Raw genomic sequence first — 23034 nt, forward strand, 5'->3', positions numbered from 1 at the left:
GGTGGAGTGATTATAAGTCGGGTAAACCGGTGGTTTATTGGCAGAATACCTAAAAATAAACACAAGTTGAAAAAAATCTTAACTAAAAAGACCTAACAATAACTAATAACCCTTAACCAAATTAATAATGTAGCCAAAAAAAAAAACAACAAAAAACTAGGAATAACAAGCCTTACCTCTTTTCTTTTTTAATATTCTTTTCCCACAAATTTGGATCGGACATTTTTTTTCGTCCTCTACCACGTGGTACAGCTTTAATTGTTTCTTCCGCCATTATTAAATTTTACAAATGACCACTCTGCTAACGTCTTACTCGCGTAAAAAGTTGCAAACATTAATGACGATAGGAATAAAAAACGCACCACAACAAAGACGACAGATTATAACTACAATAACAATAATGTCCACGTTAGATTTCGCGCGCGCTTTAAAATCCGACTTTGTTATTGGTTAGTTGGATATGACTCGCTTTGAAACAATACCTCTCGCGGATAAGAAGCGCTTTGGAATAACACGCAAAATATGAATGCATTTTTAATGGGATTAGAAGCAATTTGGAAGAAAATTATGTGTTTCAGCTGGAAAATGTATTTTTGATATAGGTATCAAACTCAATTTTGAAAAAAAGTGGACAAGACGCACTTTGACCCTTTGACGCACCCGCCTCAATTACCCTAGTATTCTAGATAGCAATTGACCCTATGGAGTTATACACAATTTTTATGAACCTGCCAAACTTATTTTAGGACGGGTTTGAAGGAATTTCTGTGATAATTCTAAAAAATATAGCTTGTTTTATTTGTAAACAATTAGCTTTTATTATTAATGATTGCTACAGTTTAGGCAAATTTCCAACTTATCTTAAAACTGAAAAATTAACCCCTTTTGAAATTTATGAAAAAGGTAATACCACTAATCCAACAAACTGCCAACCCATCTTTATTGTCTCTTAAGTCTTTGAGAGATCCATACACAACCGTATTATAAACTTTCCTCATCATCGTAAAGTACTAGTTAGTGCACAATTTTAGCTTTAGCTCAGATCTGTCCACTAAGCTTGCAATACTGGGAACACTTTTTTTTATAACAGATAGCCCAGATAAGAATAATGTAGTTACAGGAATTTTCTTTCATCACTGTTACCCTTAGAGTACTGGTTTTTTTTTTGAAATGTATATGTTGCTTCTATGAATGTAAGTCTTAGGCTGGAATAATTTTGGCTGTTTTAGTTCGTCAGGATACTTTCCTGATTTTAATATGTTGTTGATAAGCTTGACAAAAGTGGGTGCAATTATATTCAACAATAGTAGAAGGTCCTTTTTAATAATTTTATCTTTCCCTGGAGCACAACTATTTTTCAGTTTTTTTTTTAATCTTATTTCTTGTTTATTTGTTGGCTTTAAGTGTATGCTTTGACTGTTTTCTTCTTCTAACAAGTGCATAATGTACTCATTTTGTTTTATTTTCTCTGCCAGTATTTGCCCTACCTTTCCGAAATGTTGGTTACACTCTATCTCCATCTGTTTATTTGTTTCTATCTTATTGTTTATATTTTTTTAATATTTTGATGTTCGTGTCTATAGCGGTTGTATTATTTCGTCTATTACTGTCCATGTTTTCCTGCAATTTCCCTTGACCTTGTTAAACTTTCTTTCTGCATATGTTTTTTGTAGTTTGTTTCGTAAATTATTTAGTGCATTTTTTATGGTATTAAATTCTTTTTCACTTTTTCATTTTGTACCCTCTTCCATCTAACATAAAGCCTGTTTTTTTTTCTGTCTAGTTTAGCCAGGAATTCCTGGTAAATTATTTCCTGTGTAAATTATTTTGATTTATTTTAATTCGTTTTTCCTTGTTACATTACTCTTTAGTTGAATTTATAATATGTGCAAGGTCTTTAAAAGTGTTCATATCTTTTTTTTCATATGTTTTTTCATAGCCATTTTTTCCATAAGTTAAAGTTTTTTTATTACTGTTTTTTGTTATACATATTTGTTTTTTTACTTCTATATACATTATTTTATGGTCTGATACATAAGGATCCTTAGGTTTAATGCTACAGGTTAAGTTGTTATTCGTCATGACATGATCTATGATAGATGCTGAGTTGGCAGTTATTCTTAATCCATTTTGGATTTTAAATTTCAATACAGTTTTTATAGTTTATAATAGTTTAAGAATGTTTCAACAGGTCCAAATTAAAACTTCCAATTATGATAGATGTTTTTTTCTTTTCGAGAAGCTCATCAAATTGTGTGTTTTGAAAATTTGCGCATTACTTTGTGGAGGTCTGTATACACCAAACAGAGAAAGGTTATATTGTGGTAAGTAAGCAGATGCAATATTGCAATTCTCTATCTGATCCTGATACTTGTCATTTTGCACAAATTGCAATTCTTCTCTTATGTAGACACTACAGCCTCCCCCTTGAGTGTCTTTGCAGTTATGTACCGTTACTTATTTTTTTATGTTTAAAGTAGTTTAGCTCTTTTGGATAAAGTCATGTCTCTGTAAGTATTATGAAATGAATAGTTACAGAGCTTTGTAATATAATATCATTACTTTAATCAAGTTCGAAGCCTTCTTATGTTTATATACAAAATATTTAAGTGTTGATCTATTTGAGCAATCAGTTTCAGTCTTTTTTGTTACAGTTTTATGTTTTACAATTATAAATATTAGAATCTACTCAGATCACTCTCACTACTCGCTCTTATAGGTAAATCACTTTTTCCTTTCTTGACATAAATTTTTCCATTAGCCACATATGCAGCAAAAAGTCTGTTATCTGTTTTATGTTCTTTGGCTTTTTTAAGTGATCTAATGTTCAAAAAACTGTTATAATCTAATGCAAAAACAGTAACAGTAATATATTTTTTTTTGTTTTGTTACTCCAATATTTGAAAACAAAATTTAGGTCCAATTGCCTAATGAATTTTTTTAAGCAAATTACGTATTAAATTTAATGAAATTATAGTCATTTTTTGTGCGCGACTAGTAGATCGTGAGGCCAGGGGACAAAAATGGTTCATGGTAGAATACCATGTGCCATTTGGATATATGAATATTATGTATGTACGAATTAATTTATTTTTAAAACTACACTCCCCCCTGAGCTTTTCTCGGAAAACCAAATGAAAAGTTGTATGAAAATTTGTTGTTTTTTCACAGTAGTATACCATGTGCTTATGTTCGTAAAAGAATGTTTACAATAAACAAATGCCGCAAAATCATCGGCACACGTGCAGGACTGCCCCTAAGGGGTCTAACGGATCCCTTAACTTGTTAATAAAATTACAATTTTTTCATGGGAGTATGCCATGTGCCTTTACAAAATATTGAGTAATTTTGACACAAAATGCACGTATACCAAATGGCACAGTGATCGGCGGAGCCAAAATATTTTTTAACCTTATAAACATTTGTTAAAAATGTAGGTTAAGTTTTCATGGTAGTATACCATATGCCATTTTAAGAACATACAAAATAAGAATGTATTAATCATATGCTGTATTGGCACATCGATCATACTGTTCTTAAGTAGTGGCACAGGTAAACAAACCCGTCAAAAATTGAGATTATGTTTTCATGGCAGTATGCCTTATGCCATCTTGGTAGCTATTAAATAATGATGAAATAAAGTGGTTTTTAAAAAGGCAAAAGGTTCTCGTGGAGCATAACCTCAAAAATGAACATTAAAGTTGCCAAAAATTTAAGTTAGGTTTTCATGGTAGTATACCTTGTGCCATCTTGTTTGCTATTAGATAATGATAAAATAAAGTGTTTTTTAAAAGGGCACAATGTTCTCTTTAAGCATAACCCTGAAAATGAATTCTAAAGTTTGAAAAAGTCAAGGGTCCCAAGAGGTCGAATCGTGCCGTGCCGTTCGTTCGGACGTTCGGCGATATATCTCTTAAAATCCTTAAAACATTGGTTAGGTATGATGCAAAGAAGATATACATCGCATTTGACGAATACAAGACTCCTTCAATAAAGGACTGTGAACATGTCTTTCGGGACAACTTTGTTCGTGATTTTTGTATAAAAGGTACGTTAAATTTTTATTTAGAAAAATGTAGCATATTGGTATAAAATATTGTCCTAGAAGTAGGTATCTAATTAAAAAATTATATTAACAGGTCTAGAACAAAGCAGACCCAATGATTTCAGAGCTGAACTTAAGAATACTGCCTTTAAAAGTGCTTTGGTATTGTTCCTAATCGATCATTGGTCTTCGACAGAAGCATGTAGCGTAATTGGCGACAAAACCGTTATAATTTGTTATAATAAATGCTTTTCATACTCTGTGCAACATGGAAAGGTCATCGTTCAAATTTTGCAAGATCTACAGTGTGATCAACACGAAGAAGCTAATATAAAAGTTGCTTTTATTATAAAGAAACTGCAAGACTGCAAAACCGTTGTTGTTCAATGATCCGACACTGATATACTTATTATTCTGCTAAGTAATTTCACACGATTCGCACAAGACTTACAAATTTGGATCTTGCTTGGGGTTGGAAATAAGCGGCAATACGACAATGTATATAAGATTCTCGGAGATAAGATGTGTAAAGCTTTACCCGCTTTTCATGCATTTACTGGGTGTGATTTTACTTCGTCGTTTTTCAGGATGGGTAAAGCAAAGCCATGGAAAATTTTTCAAGGTGACGAAATATATATTGATGCCTTGGAAAGTATAAGCGATGTCGCGTGCGATATAAATAGTAAAGCGTACGAGTCCTGCTTAAAAATCATGGAAAAATGTGTGTGCGAGATGTACGCCACAAAAAAAAAATGGTTTGATTAAGTGCAACTCGGTGAATGCCGCTCGTAAGTCTTTGTTCCAGTGGAACTTTGCCATGAGTCACAACACCGAATTATTTAAATCAACAGTGACCAACTTCGAGCCAAGTATGATACCTCCATGTTAGAGTTAGCTGCAGCAACATTTATTGCGTACAATGTATATCAGTAGCATGTGGTGTAGAGCCACCGCATACGCACCCACCATATTAAATCCACTTGATTACGGATGGATATTGAAAAGCGAACAACAGTACGGTATTGAATGGTTTAAAGGGGACCAAATGCCAGACAACGTTATTGATATTTTAAATGCATCAGTTGAAGAAGGTAATGAACTTATACACACTATAAGTTAACGTTGATTTTAAATTCACCTTTCAATTTTTAGAAACAAATAAAGACGTCTTGGTGTAAATTGTAACTATGCAAAAGTAGCAATAAAAATTACATTAAACAAAAATACTTTCAGCTTATGAAACTCCCGAACATCGTGATGCTGCAATCGCTGCCGAAGGAGGTAAATACAATTTTATAAAGTACCTAATAACGAATTACCTATAATTAAAAAAAATAAGCAGTTAATAACGTATACAATACATTGAAAAGCAAACTGAATTAATGCTAGCACTAATAAATAAAAAAAAAATAGAAATATCGAAAGAAGATGATGACGATTTAGATGATGACAGTGAAGGAGAAGGAAGTGAGGAACAGGAAGAAATTAATTATGACGTTAGTGATGATGATCCGGACAGTAGAGAAAGTGATGCAGATGATGAAGCTGATGATGGTGAAATAATTTTTGTTTAATTTATAGGGCAGTAATAAATTAGTTTTAATTAATTTACTTCCCTAAACATAAAGTATGAATAAAAAATTTTGAAAATCTTGTTTATAATCATTTTTTGCTTATTAATAAAGTTATTTAAATTCATTTTTAGGGTAATGCTCAACGAGAACCTTGTGCCTTTTTAAAAACCACTTTATTTTATCATTATCTAATAGCAAACAAGATAGCATAAGGTATACTACCATGAAAACATAACCTAAATTTTTGGCAACTTTAGTGTTCATTTTTGAGGTTATGCTCTACGAGAACCTTGTGCCTTTTTATATATAGTTTATACACGATCTGAAGTTTTATTTTAACAAGTTTTTTTACGGTATACTACCATGAAAACTTTACCTAAATTTTTAACAAATGTTTATAAGGTTAAAAAATATTTTGGCTCGGCCGATCACTGTGCCATTTGGTATACGTGCATTTTGTGTTAAAATTATTCAATATTTTGTAAAGGCACATGGTATACTGCCATGAAAAAATTGTAATTTTTTTAACAAGTTAAGGGATCCGTTAGACCCCTTAGGGGCAGTCCTGCACGTGTGCCGATGATTTTCCGGCATTTGTTTATTGTAAACTTTCTTTCTTCTACCGTGAAAAAACAACAAATTTTCATACAACTTTTCATTTGGTTTTCCGAGAAGAGGTCAGGGGAGGGGAGTGTAGTTTTAAAAATAAATTAATTCTTACATACATAATATTTATACAGATATGATCATTCTAACTTCGCCTAAAGGAATTATATATCGCGGTAGGTCTGGCAACGTTGTGACAACATACTTGCACTAGCGGACCTCGCCGAAGCCCGCCCGAAACCGAAACCACAGATGTAAATAGCTCCGCACGTGCGGAGCTATTTACATCTGTGCCGAAACCTTTCAGTATTCTTAAGGCGTTCGAGAGGGAATGCACTGCTCTGTGGCAAATTTAAAAAAAAAATTGTTTCGTTTGAGTCTTTGCTGCTGCCTGTCCTAACAGCAAAAAATAAACTAAAAATCGACTGCAATAATGTTGTAAACATAAATTAACTAAATTATTGGACAGGAAATCAAGGAAAAAATTAAGTTAATTTGATAATATTAAATAAAAATTAAAATTATCTTATGCCAGGTTCAAAAAGGCCACCCTGTTTGGCAGTGCAGTACGTCAATCGATCATAAAACGACCTTCTCGTGTTCGACAACATTTCAATGGAGATACTAATAAATGCTTGTATAATTTTAACACAAAGCTCTTCTAAATTAGTAGCCCGTTCATTTTCGTGTCTATAAATTTGTTCTTTTATGTATCCCCAAAGAAAAAAATCATTGGTGGCTAAATCTGGGCTTCTGGCGGGCCATTTAATAGTACCGTTTCCACTGATTGTTCGATCAGGGAAAAACGTTTCGAGAAATTGACGTACCACTAATGCGTTATGAGCAGGACAATCATCCTGTTGAAACCAAACTTGTTCTAAATTGATATTGAGCCCTCGAATAGCAGGAAGAACTTCATCCTTCAAAAGATTAAGGTATTTGTTGGCATTAAGGTTTCCATCGCTAAATCACCTAAAATGCCAGCCCATACATTAACCTTTTGAGGGTATTGTGTACGTGTTGGTATGCTTATGTGCATATTTTCCCTCAAATAACCCACTGTAATGGACGGATTATGTTTACCACAAATAGAGAAAGAGGACTCATCTGAAAACAAAACGTTACTAATAAACATTTCGTCCCGATTTGCCCTTTCCAATTCCTGTGGGAAAATTTCTTGGGTTTTTTTGCAACTTATAGCACTTGTACTTATTTCTTTTTAAAATTCTTCTAACCTTTAAAGGCTTAATACCCGTTTCTTTGGCAATGGTTGTAACTTGTACTATTGCAAGGAAAGTTCATTTCAGCAACAGCACAAACATTAACCTCTTGAAGCTCCCTTTCTTCGCCTAGCCGTCTAACAACAGGTGGTTGCTCATTTGCATAGCATTTCCTACAATTCTGCAAGCACCCAAAGGTCTCAAAACTATGGATAATTGCAGAAATTGTGCTGCGTACGGGAATGGGCCGATTTGCCTGATATTTCATCGACAGAACTGCCAGCATAATACCACTTAATATTCTGCTTTTTTTACTCAAGAGAACACATTTTAACAAGAAAATAGCGAGCTTATATTTAATCTTTGCTGATTAAGCAGGAAACTAAGCATAAAAATAACGTTAAACGTTTAAAATGCAATCTCATATTGGCGGTGCAGTGTGGTGGTGATAAGAATTGTCTCGTTTATCGATGAACCAGCAGGGAGCCGTGCGGCAGAAGTATCAGTGTTGCCAAACGTATTAATTTGGAAACGGCATGTATTGTGCCCTCTGTCTGTCTCATGCGGACTCCATATATCCCCTCTCGCTTACGCTCATAGACTATTTCCTATAGGCGAGGTTTGAATGATTATATCTGTATATCCAAATGGCACATGGTATTCTACCATGAACCATTTTTGTCCCCTGGCCTCACGGTCTATAGTACTATAATAACTAAGCGACAGTACAGTAATTTTTGCTTAAAAAGATGGATCTTTAATATCTAACCAAATGTGCCAAATTATATATCTAAATTAGTTTTGAAAATATAATCAAATTTAAATGTTTTGATTGAAACTTTGATAGCAAACCCAAATAAAAACATAAAAACAACACACAAATTGTTCAATCTATTTTTTTTAGTGCATAATATTATTCAGTTTCTAATCAACTTGTCTAATTATGATCCTTCGATGGCTCACAGACATCAACTACTATATTTTAAAATCTATATAATTTTACTTAATTCTAGGTGACCCTCTTAGATGCTCCTGGACATAAAGATTTTATCCCCAATATGATATCGGGAGCAGCTCAAGCAGATGTAGGTTTACTAGTGGTAGACGCGACTCGAGGGGAATTCGAAACTGGTTTCGACTTAGGAGGACAAACAAGAGAACATGCACTTCTAGTAAGATCTTTGGGAGTTACACAGCTGGCCGTTGCAATTAATAAGTTAGATACAGTCTCTTGGTCAAAAGAAAGGTATTGAAATAATAGATAATTCAATGATTTTAATTTAATGTATGGGTTCAATTGTAGATTTGATGAAATAGTTCAAAAGCTCAAGTCGTTTTTAAAACAAGCCGGATTCAAAGAAAACGACGTCACTTTTGTGCCGTGCAGCGGCCTGACTGGGCAAAACCTAATTAAACCTCCCACCGAAAATGAGTTACTTGAATGGTACAGTGGGCCGTGTTTAATTGAAGTTATTGGTAGATAAAAATTAATATTTTATTAATTAAAAAATTAACAATTTTTTTTTGTAAATAGATAAATTTAGATCCCCACTAAGGCCCGTATCAAGACCGTTCAGATTTACTGTAAACGACGTGTTTAAGGTATTATAATTGGTAAAATATATCATTTATTAGAGAAAGTAACAATAAAATCAATTTTAGAGTACAGGTTCTGGCTTTTGTGTTGACGGAAGGGTCGAAACAGGAGTTGTGAATATTGGGGATAAAGTCATGGTTTGTCCTAGTAGAGATCAAGCAGTTGTCAAATCTTTGGCGATCGATGAAAGTCCTAAAACTATAGCATTTGCAGGTAAATGAAATAACTGTCCAGGAGTAAATTTGCTAACGTTTCTCAATTTTTTTATTTCTTTTTTAGGAGATCAAGCAACCATCACACTTTCAGGAATAGAGATTCAAAATGTTTCAATAGGAAATATCCTTTGTGACCCCAATCAGCCCATACCTGTTGCAAGCAAATTTGAGGCTAGGATTGTTGTTTTTAATGTTGCTATTCCAATTACCAAAGGATATTCCGTGAGTATTTATTCATTTTAATTAACTTGCAGATAGAATTGTGATTTAGTGGTTTAAAAACTTATAAAATAAATGTAAATGATATATGGGGTGTCCGGAAAAAGGAGACCAATCCACCGGCCACATATAGGGTGGATCAAAATAATGTGACTTTTGTCATATTTTATTCTAGAGGGTATTGTCAGCGACACTCTGAGGTGATAAAAATGTGTACAACTTCTTTGTGCCTCAGTGTATATAAGTTTTTCATGAAAATCTCAGCTTTTCAATTAATGTTACTCTAAAAAGGTATACATTTGACAAGTCACTCAGAGCGATCGTTTTCGAGTATTAAAATCTTAAATTTCTAATACAGCCTAAATAAGATGTATGTTATTTACGATTTGAACTTTTTTCTATAAGGAAAATTTAGTTTTTCATTTTTGAATTATTTAAAAAGACATTTAGAGCTAAGCAGTACTATACTTGTGTTACCGAACAGATGGGGTGGTCACGTGATCGTTCTGCGCCGGAGGAGTGGCCTAGAGCCTCGATAGGATTCATGACTTGGGGTTTTATTTAATTTTATTAGTCGAGCGGCTTTAGATCGTTTTGGTTGAATTCTCTGCTATTCGAATATTTGAATCTTCGCAGTATTGAAAAGTTGAGATTGTGTTTATTTTTTTGTTAATTTGTTTGTTAACAAATAATGGCTGACGCGCCACGTGGGGTGTACGTGGCGCGTTCATTGTCACCCCCCAAGAAAAGAGTACGCAAACATTTGACCATTGCTGAAAAGGAAGTGATTATGAACATATCGATACATCAGTTCAATAAAGTAACAAGTCCAAAAATTTCAAATTTTACTTATTATATCTATGGCTATCAGAATATACTAATTTATCAGTTGCCATAGTTAAAAAATCATATTTTGTATTGTATTTTAAAGATTGTGCCGCCTAAATATGCAACAACTCTAAATTTATATTTGTCTTATTTCTATAATGTAACACTCGACTTGCTACGGTATAGAAATATGTTGATTTTATTATTTTAGTAATGAGGTGTGTTTTGAGTTGCTTTAGTATTTATAAATTAATAAGTGAATTTATATTAAATAAAATGGCTGAAAGTCATTCAATAGAAGAAAATATGGTGGGTTTAAAAACAATTTTAAGAACTTATTTTATTAAAAATACAGTTTTAAGATCTTAGTTTTTTTATTTTACTATCTTTATGAAGACAGTGATGATAGTGTAGCAGCTAGAAAATATAGACCATCGGCATCCTATTCATCTATAAAAGTAAATTTCATCTATTCATCTATATTATATTATAAAAGTAAATATTAATATAATTTATTGAAAAAAAATATACTGTCAAGGATAAATTAATTATATTAAAATAAGTGACAACACCATTCAAGTTTTGTGTTTTGATCTTCAGTATTTATATATCTTGTAGTGAAATTAATACTTTTTATAATTTACAAAGAATAAATTTTGCTTTTTTGGCATGAAAGAATTGCTAAAACAGGAGCAAATGACATTGCCAGTTCTGTGTAAAATTTTTTAAAGTGTGAGTCATGCAAGAGTAAAAATAGTTGCACAGGGTAAGGTGTACCTGTTCTGTATGGTTAATTCAGAAATCTTTTTTTTTTTTTTTAATAGAAAATATAATATTTAATAATATTTTATCGTTAAAGTCCATAATATATTTATTATCAACATGTTTACAAAAAATTTAGTTCATTATTATAACGACTCATCGAAAGTAAAAATTTCTTAAAAAGTTTAAATTACTTTAAATAAAAAATATCCAAAACCTATGTACCGTTTATACCTAGACTTTTATTTGCATACATACAAAAATACAGTAGAGAAACATATTTTGGCTTATAATGCATAAAATTCAATATTCTTTATTTTCTTAAATATCGGTCATTTTTATTTGTTACGTTATTGAATTGAGGTATCGATATATAAAACATGTGATAACGAGCATCCAGCATACAACAAAGTGCAAAAAGTCCAGTTTACAGCAGAAGCAGCAGGTAATAAATATTTTTAATATACAGTGTGTCCCAGGATGAGCGAATTTATACGTGAAAATGACAAAAAATGTTGTGGTTAAAATTTGACCGAACATTTTTTAAATTTTATAAGTAGGTAAAGTAGTAATTCTAGGCAAGATATAAAAAAAACTTTATAAGAAAAGGTTGTTTAGAATGCAAAATTATGCCCGAATACCGCATTTTATAACCATAGACCTACTTTGTTTTTTACGTTTTGTATACCAATGAATTTTTTTATTCATATTTATTAGAGATTGAAATTTGTAAAAATCAAAGTAGGCCTATGGTTATGAAATTCGGTATTCGGGCATAATTTTGCATTCTTTTCGGTAAACCTCAATATATTAACATAACTTTGTATAACAAAATAGGTACTTAAAAGGGATTATTATATCATTACCTGGCACAACCTCAAAATCGGTTTGGACCCATTTTACAGGCGACCGTATTATATTTTAAAAAAAAGCTGCTTACAAAGCAAAGCTATACGGTAAAATAATTTAAAGTAAGTAGGCATAATTCTCCTCGTCTAAATCTGCCAAGGTTGCATCGATGAGCGGGCCTATATTTCGCGCACATCATTTACTCCATCTGTTCGGTAATCCGACTATAATCGAAACTAGCCTAAATAAAAATAAGCGCCCCATCCTGCATTATCGAATCCATGACCTTTGGATACACGTCAATTTTGCAATCTTTTTATAGTAGCCTTTGATAGAAACAAATTAATGTTGGGACCGCGCGGTATGGTGATATCAAATATTATTTTTGTCTTTAACTTTTGGTGCTAGATTAAATGCGAAACATGATATGCGGATATTTCCAAGAAAATTTTAACGCACGAAAAACCCGCTGACGATATATGGATATGTTTCCAACTAAAAGGCATCCTGATTTCTATGGTTAGCAAATCAATAATTCCAATATTCAACTTATTTCACTCCTGTTCAAAATTTGCTACCCGCCAGCCTAGAAGACTAGATAGAAGATGACTAGAAGAGACTTGATTTTGCTCGTTTCTGTCACGACCAGCAAATTGCTGACCCATAAGATTTTGTTTAGTGACAAAGTGACTTTTACTAGAAGAGTAGTTTTCAATTTCAGCAATAAACATGCTTATCCCAAGCATTGGGATGGAATGCAAAACCCGCATTTGAAAATGGAACGTCACTTCCAGCATGAATTTAAAACAAAGTTTGGTCTGATTATTGGTAATTATTTTCTGGGACCAAAAGAGTTACCACCGAATTTAAATGGCGAATTCTATTTAAACTTTCTACAAAATAAACCGATCGAGCTTTTGTAACATCTTTCATTGCAATTACAGAAACGCATAATTTTCATGCAGGTTGGGTGCTCACTTCTTCAGACCTGTGATGGAATATCCCTATCGAGAATATTCTAATCGCTGGATCAGTCACTGGTAGCAGCCAAATGCCTTGGCTGAATGGAAGCCCTGATTTTAAATCCCTTGATTTTGACTTTGGGGATATATGAAATCAGTTGTTTATCAAGACACAATCAATAGTCGGGAACAGCTATGGGAAAGAATTTAGAATGCTGCATACCACTTTAAGCATATGTTATGAGATAAAAAAATTAAATTTCCATTGCTGTTGATATTGCCGTTTTGTTCTTGTTCGATATTTTTCTATATAATCATATTATAATAAGAAATATTATTTATTATGTAATAAACTATTGTATTCAACATAAATTTGACAATTAAATTAAGATATAATTTGTTTGAATTATTAAGAAATAATTAAAATAAATTTAAAACTTTAATATCCTCTATCTCAGTTATTATTAATCTTCGGACTCGAAAAATTTGGTCAAACAGCAATATTTTCAATCAAAGAATATGCTGTGGTTCTATCTTCACTAAATTAGGGCACTCTGTATTTTTACAAATGTATGGTTAAGCCTTTCTTAGTTTGCGCTCGATATTTCGAAAAGAGTTCTAAAAGAAAGTTACATAGTACAGAAGAAATATACGGGTAGAGATATATTAGAATAAACATAGAACATTGAAAGGCTTGAAGTAGCATGCCGTGGAACTATGGGCAGGTTTGTTTGCTTGCAACATTTTTGATGCAATAATGCCAAATGCTTATAGAGAAATGGCAAAAATCACTTTATAATATCATAAAAATTTTCAGTTGTTTCCGAAGGCACAAAACAATACTACTGATCCCCTTTAATAAAATATCAAGCATTTATGATACTCTATATCGAAGTCAATATACGTTAAATAAATGAAAATAAAGTACGAAGAAACGAGAAAACAGTAATGGCATCACAACGCCGCTCGATCGCATTGTTGATGACACCGATAGCACTCAAGCGACAAGCACTCTCTACCAGTGACGTCGTCAACAAATATTTACCTGATAAATTTTTATTAATTATTATAGATTTGAGTGTAAGTAATATTACCATTTATGAGCTATTTATGTGTTTTTTTAACGGACTTCATTAGAGGAAGGTCCTAATAAAAGGCAGCACTTTTATGGAAATTAAATATTTTATTATTATATTATAGATTTCTCAATAAATCATGTTTTAAGACATACATTTTTAACATTTTGCAAAATTTTATTGTTATTGTTATACTGGACAAAATTCAGTTTTACATCACATAATTTATACTTCTATAGTGCTGACTTTTTCAAAGGGGCAGTATTGCTTCAGCGGAAAGAGTTAAAATTACAAGGATGTTCAAATTGTGAAGGAGTTGCAGGAGTTATAGGTTATAAGATTTTTATTATGAGTATTTAGCCTGTACAATGGTTTTGAGACATTTAACAGTGACCTATATAATACCTAATACCAATTATTATATGATATTAATTTATACTAAAAAACAAAGCTTACCTAAGCATAAAGACTATGTACAATAGATTAGATTAGATAGTTTATTAGTAGTAATATACAAACAAGTACTTTTACAAGTCAAATAAAATATGTAGTATTTTGGGGTTTTTCGAAAATCATGCTATTATTTCTTAAGTATTTTAATAATGATTTGAGACATCTAATTCAATTTCTTTGGCGCAAATTTGTTTGTTGCAACCTTCGAATTTAAATTTTTTGTTCTTTATTTTTTTTCCATAATTTGGTGACAAGTGATTTAGCTTTTGAAACGGTAGAATCATCAGTGCTTAAGTCCTCAGGATATCATTTTGATTTTACCCTGGAATAATATACATAAAAATATAGTATTACCAAAATTAAAAAGAAAAATTTTAAAAAATGTATTATGACAATCCAATTATTCAATAAAATGTATGTTATTATAAAGAATCTTTGTAATATCATACATTTGATTAATTGCATTTAATTAAACAAATATAACACAATAAAATACTATATCACTTTTAAATAAGATATATAGAATAGGATGATACATGGCATAAAACTAGTAGTCTATTTTGAGTGTATTTTTACCTTTTCCTTGGCAGAGTCAGGGAATGTGTAACAGTTAAACAAAAACGGCTTGGATGAGAAATTGTAATTGTTGACCTAGACCCCATGGTTACTGTAGAACTAGTAACTCAGATGCAGTTATTATTGATGATGAATGATCAGAACTGTAATTATACAAAATTTGGTGTATCAAGAATATTAATCTATTTTAATTAAACATACTTGTCTATATTAGCTTCACTGTTTGTACTATATAACATTTTGGAAGCTAAAGAAGTTTTAGCACTCTTCAAGAAAACTACCCCTGCAGCTTTGAAGGGTAAATCACTTGGTAAATTAACTGAATTATTGGCTGCTGTGTTTTTAACCAGTGCATCAGAAATCCTAGTAAAAAAATAAGTACATATTAGGTATAAATAAAGCTTATATGAGTAACACTAATACTTTTTTGATGAAGCTGTATGTTTTACAACACAGCCCAAGCACAAGTTTTAAAAGGTTGTTTTTTTAGCTTACATAATGTAGTAATCAAACATAGCATTTAAACCTTTATCAATATTTATATACTATAATATATATTACTAGAAAAATAAATTTAAAAAACATTACCTTTGAGGTAGAGCTGATTTTTTTAATAAAGTCTGGCTACTGATAATATTATTTCCCTTATATAAGAAATCACTTCTAAGGATGTGATCTGAACAAACAAATATGTTCTTTTTAATTGTGTTGATTTCCATTAATAAAATCCATTGTTCCCTTTGGGCATATATTAGGCAATCTATAATAAGTATTTGATATTTAATCAAAAACCAAAAAAAATTACAGTAATAAATTAATATGTGGTGCCAATTACTGTATATATTATTGTAAGTTCCAATATGGTAAAACAAAAAAAAATATCGACCAAATTTTAGGGAAAGGCAAAATTAACTTTATACATAGATATCAATATCTAAATAAATTTCAAATTCTTTAAAGGCAATAAAAAATTAGTAATTTCCTCTATCTAACTAATGTCTATATTAAAAAAACATAACTATATATAGATATGTACATAGGTATTATGACTTCGTTCCGCCAAAACAACAAAAAAACATAAAATCCTGTAATAAAACCAGGGACAAAATTCTAGTTTTATATTTTTTATAGCCTATTAATAGAGGAATATGTTCAAAAAAATATTTAGATTTAAAAATATAAATATTTTGGTATTTATGCACACTTTCACATTCAACTTTTCATTAGGTTTATATCTATAAGATCCCCTATTCTACGTTTATGATGATGGTAACCCCATGATGTGATGTTATGAAAGTATCGGTACTTACTTATGAAAAGATCGGCTTGAATCACCTTTTTATCATGATGCGGCACAAACGACACAAGTTTTTTCTATCCTAGCAATTTAATAAAAAAACACTAAAGCGTGGCCTTTTTCCTTTTTTAAACCAAAAATGAAAGAAAATACACGAATCCCGAATATAAACAAAAAGCCGTTTGACAAATGACACAACGCGTATGGCTCAGGCGCTTAAGGTCCTTTTTGTTTTAAATTTTCCTATAAAATACAACACAAATAAGTTAAATTAACGTTATAATGGTTGTTAAAATATAGCTAAAAATTTCCTTCGTTGGAAATTTGCAACACAAATTGACAACAGAGAATCGACAAAGATGTTTGTAAACAAAACACCCCCTGTTGCCCCTGTGCACATGTTGGACTCAAACAAAGTTGTTGTTTACTAATTCTAGCCTTTCAATGTTCTAAGAGAATAAATTTACAATTACTAAAAATAAGGTGAGTCTTACTAGAAGTGTATAGATTCTCATTCTAATGAATAAACAAGTCTAAAATAAAGTTTGAAAGTAAAGTAGTATTATAAAATAATTTATCAGGAAATACTAAAATGCAATTATCCAGAGAAATAAAAGCCAAGAATTTAATGTTTTTTTTCTTTTTCTCCATTTTTTCTTCTACCATCTTGTCTTGAGCTCGCGTGACTTTGGACGGCCGCCCAGGTTCAATATTTGTTTTGATTTTTTGTAAACACAAAAGCAATGCCCATGCTTATGCCAGGATTCGAACTTGATAATTATTAATTAAGAGCTAAAATATAAGTTAGTCAGGAATACATTTTGGAAGCAGAATTTCTCTTACTAGGAACCTCGATAGATAGACTTATGTATTAAACAGTAAAGGAATAAGGATATTTTTATCAGATACTTATCTATACTTTTGACGGAAAAATTTTCAAGAGTTAATTTGCACTATTTTAAAGATTGTTTTAATATTTTTACTAGTTGGGTGAGAAGTTAAGCGACCGACCAGTCATCATGTTTAAATAGTTGATGAGTAATAATCATTCGTAACAACAATAGTTTCCTTTATCAGGCTTTATCAATATAAGTTTTCTTTAGTGAGCTTACTTTTTAAATGTTTTAATATAAAAGTTCTTGCAGCCTTTAGAATATTTGTTTTTTTTCTGTATTGCGTTAAATTTTAAAAGCCGTGTTTTGTATTATATTTACGTTGAGTTTAGGAAAGTAAGCCTTTTTAATGTCAACTTAAATTTTTGTATTTTTAAATTTATGTACCATGGTTTTAATAAATGAACGCCATGCATTTTATTGAAAAAAAAACGACAATCTTTTTTAACTGATGAATATTTATCTCTTTCGTTTCAAATATGAACTTCTTTATTATAAATTATTATTTTAAGTTTATCGTGAAGTTTGAAAGAATGCTCTCTGGAATAAATGTCAGTTGTAAAAAAATTGAAATATTTTTGGACATTCACTTCAATAAACTTTTTAATGTGATTTTAAAATGTAGATTTTTTTAAAACTTTTTTTTTCTATGATTTCAGGTGGTTTTACATCACCAGTCTCTAGTAGAGCCAGCAGTGATAAGTAAACTGATGTTGCAGCTTAATAAAAGTACAGGGGAAGTACAGAAAAAACATCCTAGATTTTTAGGTAATACACAGTAACTATTTTGTAAAGTTGTATATTACCTGAAAATTATGTAAATTTAGGTAAAAACTCTAGTGCTATAGTAGAAATAACAGTCTCGAAACCTATAGCCCTGGAAGTATACAGCGAATGTAAAGAATTAGGGAGAGTGATGCTCAGAGTTGGCGGGGTGACTATCGCAGCTGGACTGATCACTAGGATAATTTTATAAATTCATGTCTATAATTGTGCTATATAGGTACTATTGTACTGATGATTGTTAGGCTTTATTAAAATTTCGACAATTTTGTTAAGGTATTGTATATTATAGTGATAAACCCTAAAATTGATTTATTAAATTTTAGAAATGCATTATTAATGTGTTAGTTTTATGGGTTTGTTTTATGATAAAATCTCATGTTAAAATGATTTTTTTTTTAATTAAAATAATTATTCTTTATTTAGAAAAAAATTTTTAAATAAATTGTTTGGTAAGTACCCTTAAAGATTTTAAAGTACAATTTAATTATTCATTTATATGTTAAAAAAAAACAAAGATATATCTAACTTTATCTAAAGAGAAATACCGATACCGCAGTATTCATATGCGGGGGGGGTCCAGCAACCAGTCGGGCGCGTTTTCGGGTGGCGGATATGAGGAAGATCGAGGAGCCAAAAATGGGGCCCCGGTTAACGATAATTATAATTGCAGCCGACGGTCTAAAACTTGTCTATGCTGTTTGAAGGTCATCGTAGCGGATCTGTTATACACCGTGAATCGCCAGTGGCGCAACGACCTCGGAGATAATGCAAGGGGAACCGCGGGGTCCGTTCTGTTGGAGGGCACGAGGGTCTAGGCTTAACCACCTAAATTGGCGAGATCACTATAAAAACTCTTAAATCTTACGGTCTCATGCGTGCCAAAGAGGTGCAAGGCTGGGGGCAAACTCAGTTGCAAGTGACCAACCTTGGAGAACATGGCGCACCCCATTTTATAAAGCTTTAGCACATAGCACCTTTTCGGTAGCTAATCGTGGGACCATTTATGGAAATCAAAATCACCGGAGGGAGCAAAGACCTTTAACAGTAACGGCAGGGCCACAATGACCTGCCGTTGAGACTAATACGCAAGCACCCGACGGGTCCAAAAAACCGTCGGGGTTCAAAGGCGCAAAGCCAAATGGCAAGTGACTGTGAGAAAAGAGGGGGGACCCACCCCAATCGACCAAGATCTCAGTAACCCAACAAAAGGAGATACAAAGGCGACATCGTTCTGAGGGTAGTGCAACGGGGTCTCAAAAGATGTCCAGCAGCCCAAACCTGGAACCTGGGCTTTCATACAGACATATGGCGCAAGGGACCAAAATGGCCATAACAGCCAGAAGTTTCCATGAAGCACAATCTCAAAGGAGCAATGCAACACTGTAAAGGACTGGCTCCTCAGCAGAATACTTGTCTTGCAAAGCGGATAGCAGACATCGTCCAAACTTACTACAGGTGAAAGTTATGGTGAAATCCTTTCCAGCGTCAATGAGCCGACCACCAAAAACTGCCTCCTCGGCCTGACGGAGAACTAGATCCACTAAATAACAGGCCTACATGGTAGGAAGGTATACAAATAAACTTATACCACTGCAAGGCAGCAGCCGCGATCTTCAGTAAATACATGTCAAGGACAATGATGAGCACAATTATATTCAGATACCCTTCATCCAGGAACGGTATATTTACTGGGCCCAAATAAGAAAACTAGGGAACCTTAAAGGTAGACTGGTGTCTGTCTAAAAAGAGGGACCTAATCCAAGAAGCTGCATCTTTATGAGAAAAGATGTAGAGCCCACACCAATTTAAGACAGCGTAGAAGAGCTACGGTACAACAATAGTATCAGCATATTTTCCGTACGATCAACAAGGAAATTACCTCCCATCACTATTGGACTACTGTGCAGCCTCGAGCGTAGATATACTTAATGTGGAGGTCGAGCCGACATTCGTCAACGTACTCCACAGAGTAGCCATTGATCTATAGCCCTAGGCAAGGTTCGCATCTCTGACCTTGTGACAAAGTGACACGAATCTAGTTTGTCAGATCACAGGTACATATAAGCTTCGAACTAGAATCTGCGGAAACTCCGAGTATTTACAGGAACAAATGTCAGGCAGAGAACACCTAGTGGAAACAAGAATGAGTAAACTTAGGCGGATAGTAAGAAAACCTTTCAGCCGAGCAAAGAGAACTGGGGAGTGGAATCAATGTAGACAAAGCTTAACCAGATACAATGACGCAAAAAGAGAAGGGTGGAGGAAGCTATGCAGGGATCTAATTCAGTTTTTTGAAAGTAGTAGACAATGGTAATGTAGAAACAGGTAGTCGGACTGACATTGTCTTTGTTTTTGGTACAACACGACGTTTCGGTCGGTAAGTATCTCCGGAGTGGGATCAATGAGGCGTGAATTCTGATGATGCGTAAAGGAAGCGGTGAGGAACAGGCAATCAGCACCTCACGACAAAAGCCAAAGATGTGGCTGCGATACGTTGATGATACATTTATCATCTGCGATAAAGGGGAAGACAAACTTCAGGGCTTCTTACACCATCTGGACAACATAGGAAGGAACGAAGGAAACCTGAACCAAACAAGAGGATGAATCAACTGGGCTTCTCGCAATCCCCTATATATCCCCTATAGAAAAGGTACATCCGAGAAAATCCGACGAATTGCTAAGAAGTTTAATCTAAAAACCGCCTTTAGATCTGGCAATACAATAATTCTAAGTTCTGTTTCCAAAACAAAGCCAGAATCTACAGCAGACACCAAAAACTGCATCTACCAGATCCCTTGTGAGTGTGGCGACTCATATGTTGGCGAAACCAACAGACCTTTGGCAGTTAGGACTAAGGAATTCACGCCTCATTGATCCCATTGATCATATATAAGCCTGCAGAATAGGAAATTGCTTTAGTCTACACTTGATAACGGTCGGAGATACTTACCGACCGAAACGTCGTGTTGCACCAAAAACAAAGACAATGTCAGTCCGACTACCTGTTTCGACCTAATTGAGATACCAGCATATGCAACATTCCACAAGGCAATATTCAAGGGGCCGCAACAGACGTTTGGGTCTTGCATAAATTCCAATGAATATACGACAACCAAGGCGGAAATGCTCGGCTTAATAATGAACATCCACTTCCCGGAATTGGAAATTCTACAATCAACCCAGACACAATATTCTATTCCTGTTATTCCAAACAGGGGCAAAATAGAGAACTGGGAAATAGACACCTCCAGACCATTTAAGTCTCCCGGAATAGATGTTATCATACCTATCCGATCAATATGCCTTATGCCATATGCCTTAGTAATATGCCATCATTCCTTCTGCAAACAGAGGAAAAGCTTCTAATGTGCTATGGGATAGCCTCCTCTACATCGACACCAATATGCTTACCAAACAGGTAAATCTTGTTAATCAGTGATCCACGAGATAACTCAGAGAGTCGAGCAATATTTGATCAACAAAGAAATCGCCCTAAGCGCCATCTTAAACATTGAGGAAGCATTTGACAACACGTCATATGATTCCATCAACCATGCCATAGCTGTACGAGGTATACATCGTATGATATGGGATACCAAAATTACTAATAAAAACATCCTTTGGGCCTATATAATTAAATTAATTGACACTAATTCAGTAGGTAAAGATTTTACATTAAATAATTTTAATTGAACCCACTCGTTTTTTCTTAAGAATAAAATTATTCTTATAATTTCTTATTTACGAAAGCAGATAAAGGTTTTTGTTTAGTGGTCATAAATAAACCTGATTATGTCGCTAAGGTGACCGAATTTCTTTTGACTAAGGACTTTGCTTCTGTTAATAAAGAGCCACACGAGTAGAAAGCTCTATTCAAACTTGCGTTAATGACGTTTTCACTTTAGAGCCATGACCTAACCTTTTATAATCTTATTATGTGACGTTTACTTTCTTTAATTCCTAAATTAATATCAAGCCTCAATAGCGTAACAATATAAGTAGTAGTAGTAGTAGCAGTAGTAAGGGTGAGGGAGCTAGAGCTCGGCAAGTAGGCCTTTTCGCCAACCCCACAATCACCCACCCCTACGCCTCCACTCCCAATGCGCGGTCTCCACTGAGTCGGCCCGTCCTTTTAATAAAGACTTGCACGTTGTCCCAGTCCAGATCTTTAAGATCTTCCCGGTGGAGTGTCGTTGCTCCGAAAATTTGCCTTAGGCGACTCCACCTATCACAGATACCTAGTATGTGGTATGAAGTTTCCTCCCCTGTACCGCAATTCGGACAGAGTGGGCTTTCTCTTATACCAAGAAGGTGTAGATGCCTGTTTAGATTGTTGTGCCCGGTCAGGATTCTCGCCAAGTCTTTGATACTTTATCGGGTCTTTGTTAGCAGTCGCCTTGCTTTAGAGCCGTCATGGTCTGGTATCATTTCCTTGGTCTGTCTACATCCTTCTGTCCTTCTCCAATTCTTCCTTGTTTTTCTCCAGGACCAATTATTAAGTACCTGGGAGATCTGTTTTATGCTATGACCGATACAAGGTTCAGGGCCTACGAAGGGGTTAACGGAACGTTGTCTTGCCAGTTCGTCGGCCCGCTCATTGCCCTCAAACACCTTGGTGTCCTGGGACTCGCTTCAGTCTCACTTCCTTGTGTGCTGCAAGCCTTTCCAATGCGTCTCTGCATTCCTGGACTAGCGCTAAGCTGGCCCTGGGTTTCTAAATCGCCTTGAGAGCAGCTTGAATATCGGAGTAGATGCAAATCCCCCCGTTACCTTCCAATGCCTCTCGTTTGTTCGCTACTTCGAGTATAGCAAACACCTCCGCTTGAAAAACTGTGGTGTGTTTCCCTAGCGGGAAGGATTTCCCTGTATTCGTTTCCATCGTGTACACTCCGGCTCCGGCTGAATTGGTGCTTTTCATCCATGATCCATCCGTGTACCAGGCCTGGAAACCACTTGGCTCTTTAACTTAGTTTGCCGACCATTCTTCCCTTGTCGGGATTTCAACTTGAAACCCCTTCTTTAATCTTAGTTTGCCACTTTCTGTAGTACATCTGGATGCCAGAATTGGTATGT

The 23034-nt window shown here is 33.7% G+C and overlaps 1 protein-coding gene across 3 annotated transcripts in view; it reads left to right on the plus strand.

The window, feature by feature from the left end:
* LOC126750730 (protein HBS1) overlaps nt 1-18288 on the plus strand; it is a 36905-nt gene extending 18617 nt beyond the window's left edge. For all 3 annotated transcript variants that reach the window (XM_050460444.1, XM_050460453.1, XM_050436730.1), the window contains 7 exons: nt 8459-8691; nt 8749-8921; nt 8980-9047; nt 9108-9255; nt 9322-9479; nt 17832-17940; nt 18000-18288. In XM_050460444.1, the coding sequence (XP_050316401.1) occupies nt 8459-8691; nt 8749-8921; nt 8980-9047; nt 9108-9255; nt 9322-9479; nt 17832-17940; nt 18000-18148 (1038 nt within the window). In that variant the 3' untranslated portion in view covers nt 18149-18288. The remainder of the gene's footprint in view (nt 1-8458; nt 8692-8748; nt 8922-8979; nt 9048-9107; nt 9256-9321; nt 9480-17831; nt 17941-17999) is intronic.
* The last annotated feature ends 4746 nt before the right edge of the window (nt 18289-23034 follow it).

Source organism: Anthonomus grandis, chromosome 1 (assembly GCF_022605725.1).
Source record: "Anthonomus grandis grandis chromosome 1, icAntGran1.3, whole genome shotgun sequence".
NCBI lineage: Eukaryota > Metazoa > Arthropoda > Insecta > Coleoptera > Curculionidae > Anthonomus > Anthonomus grandis.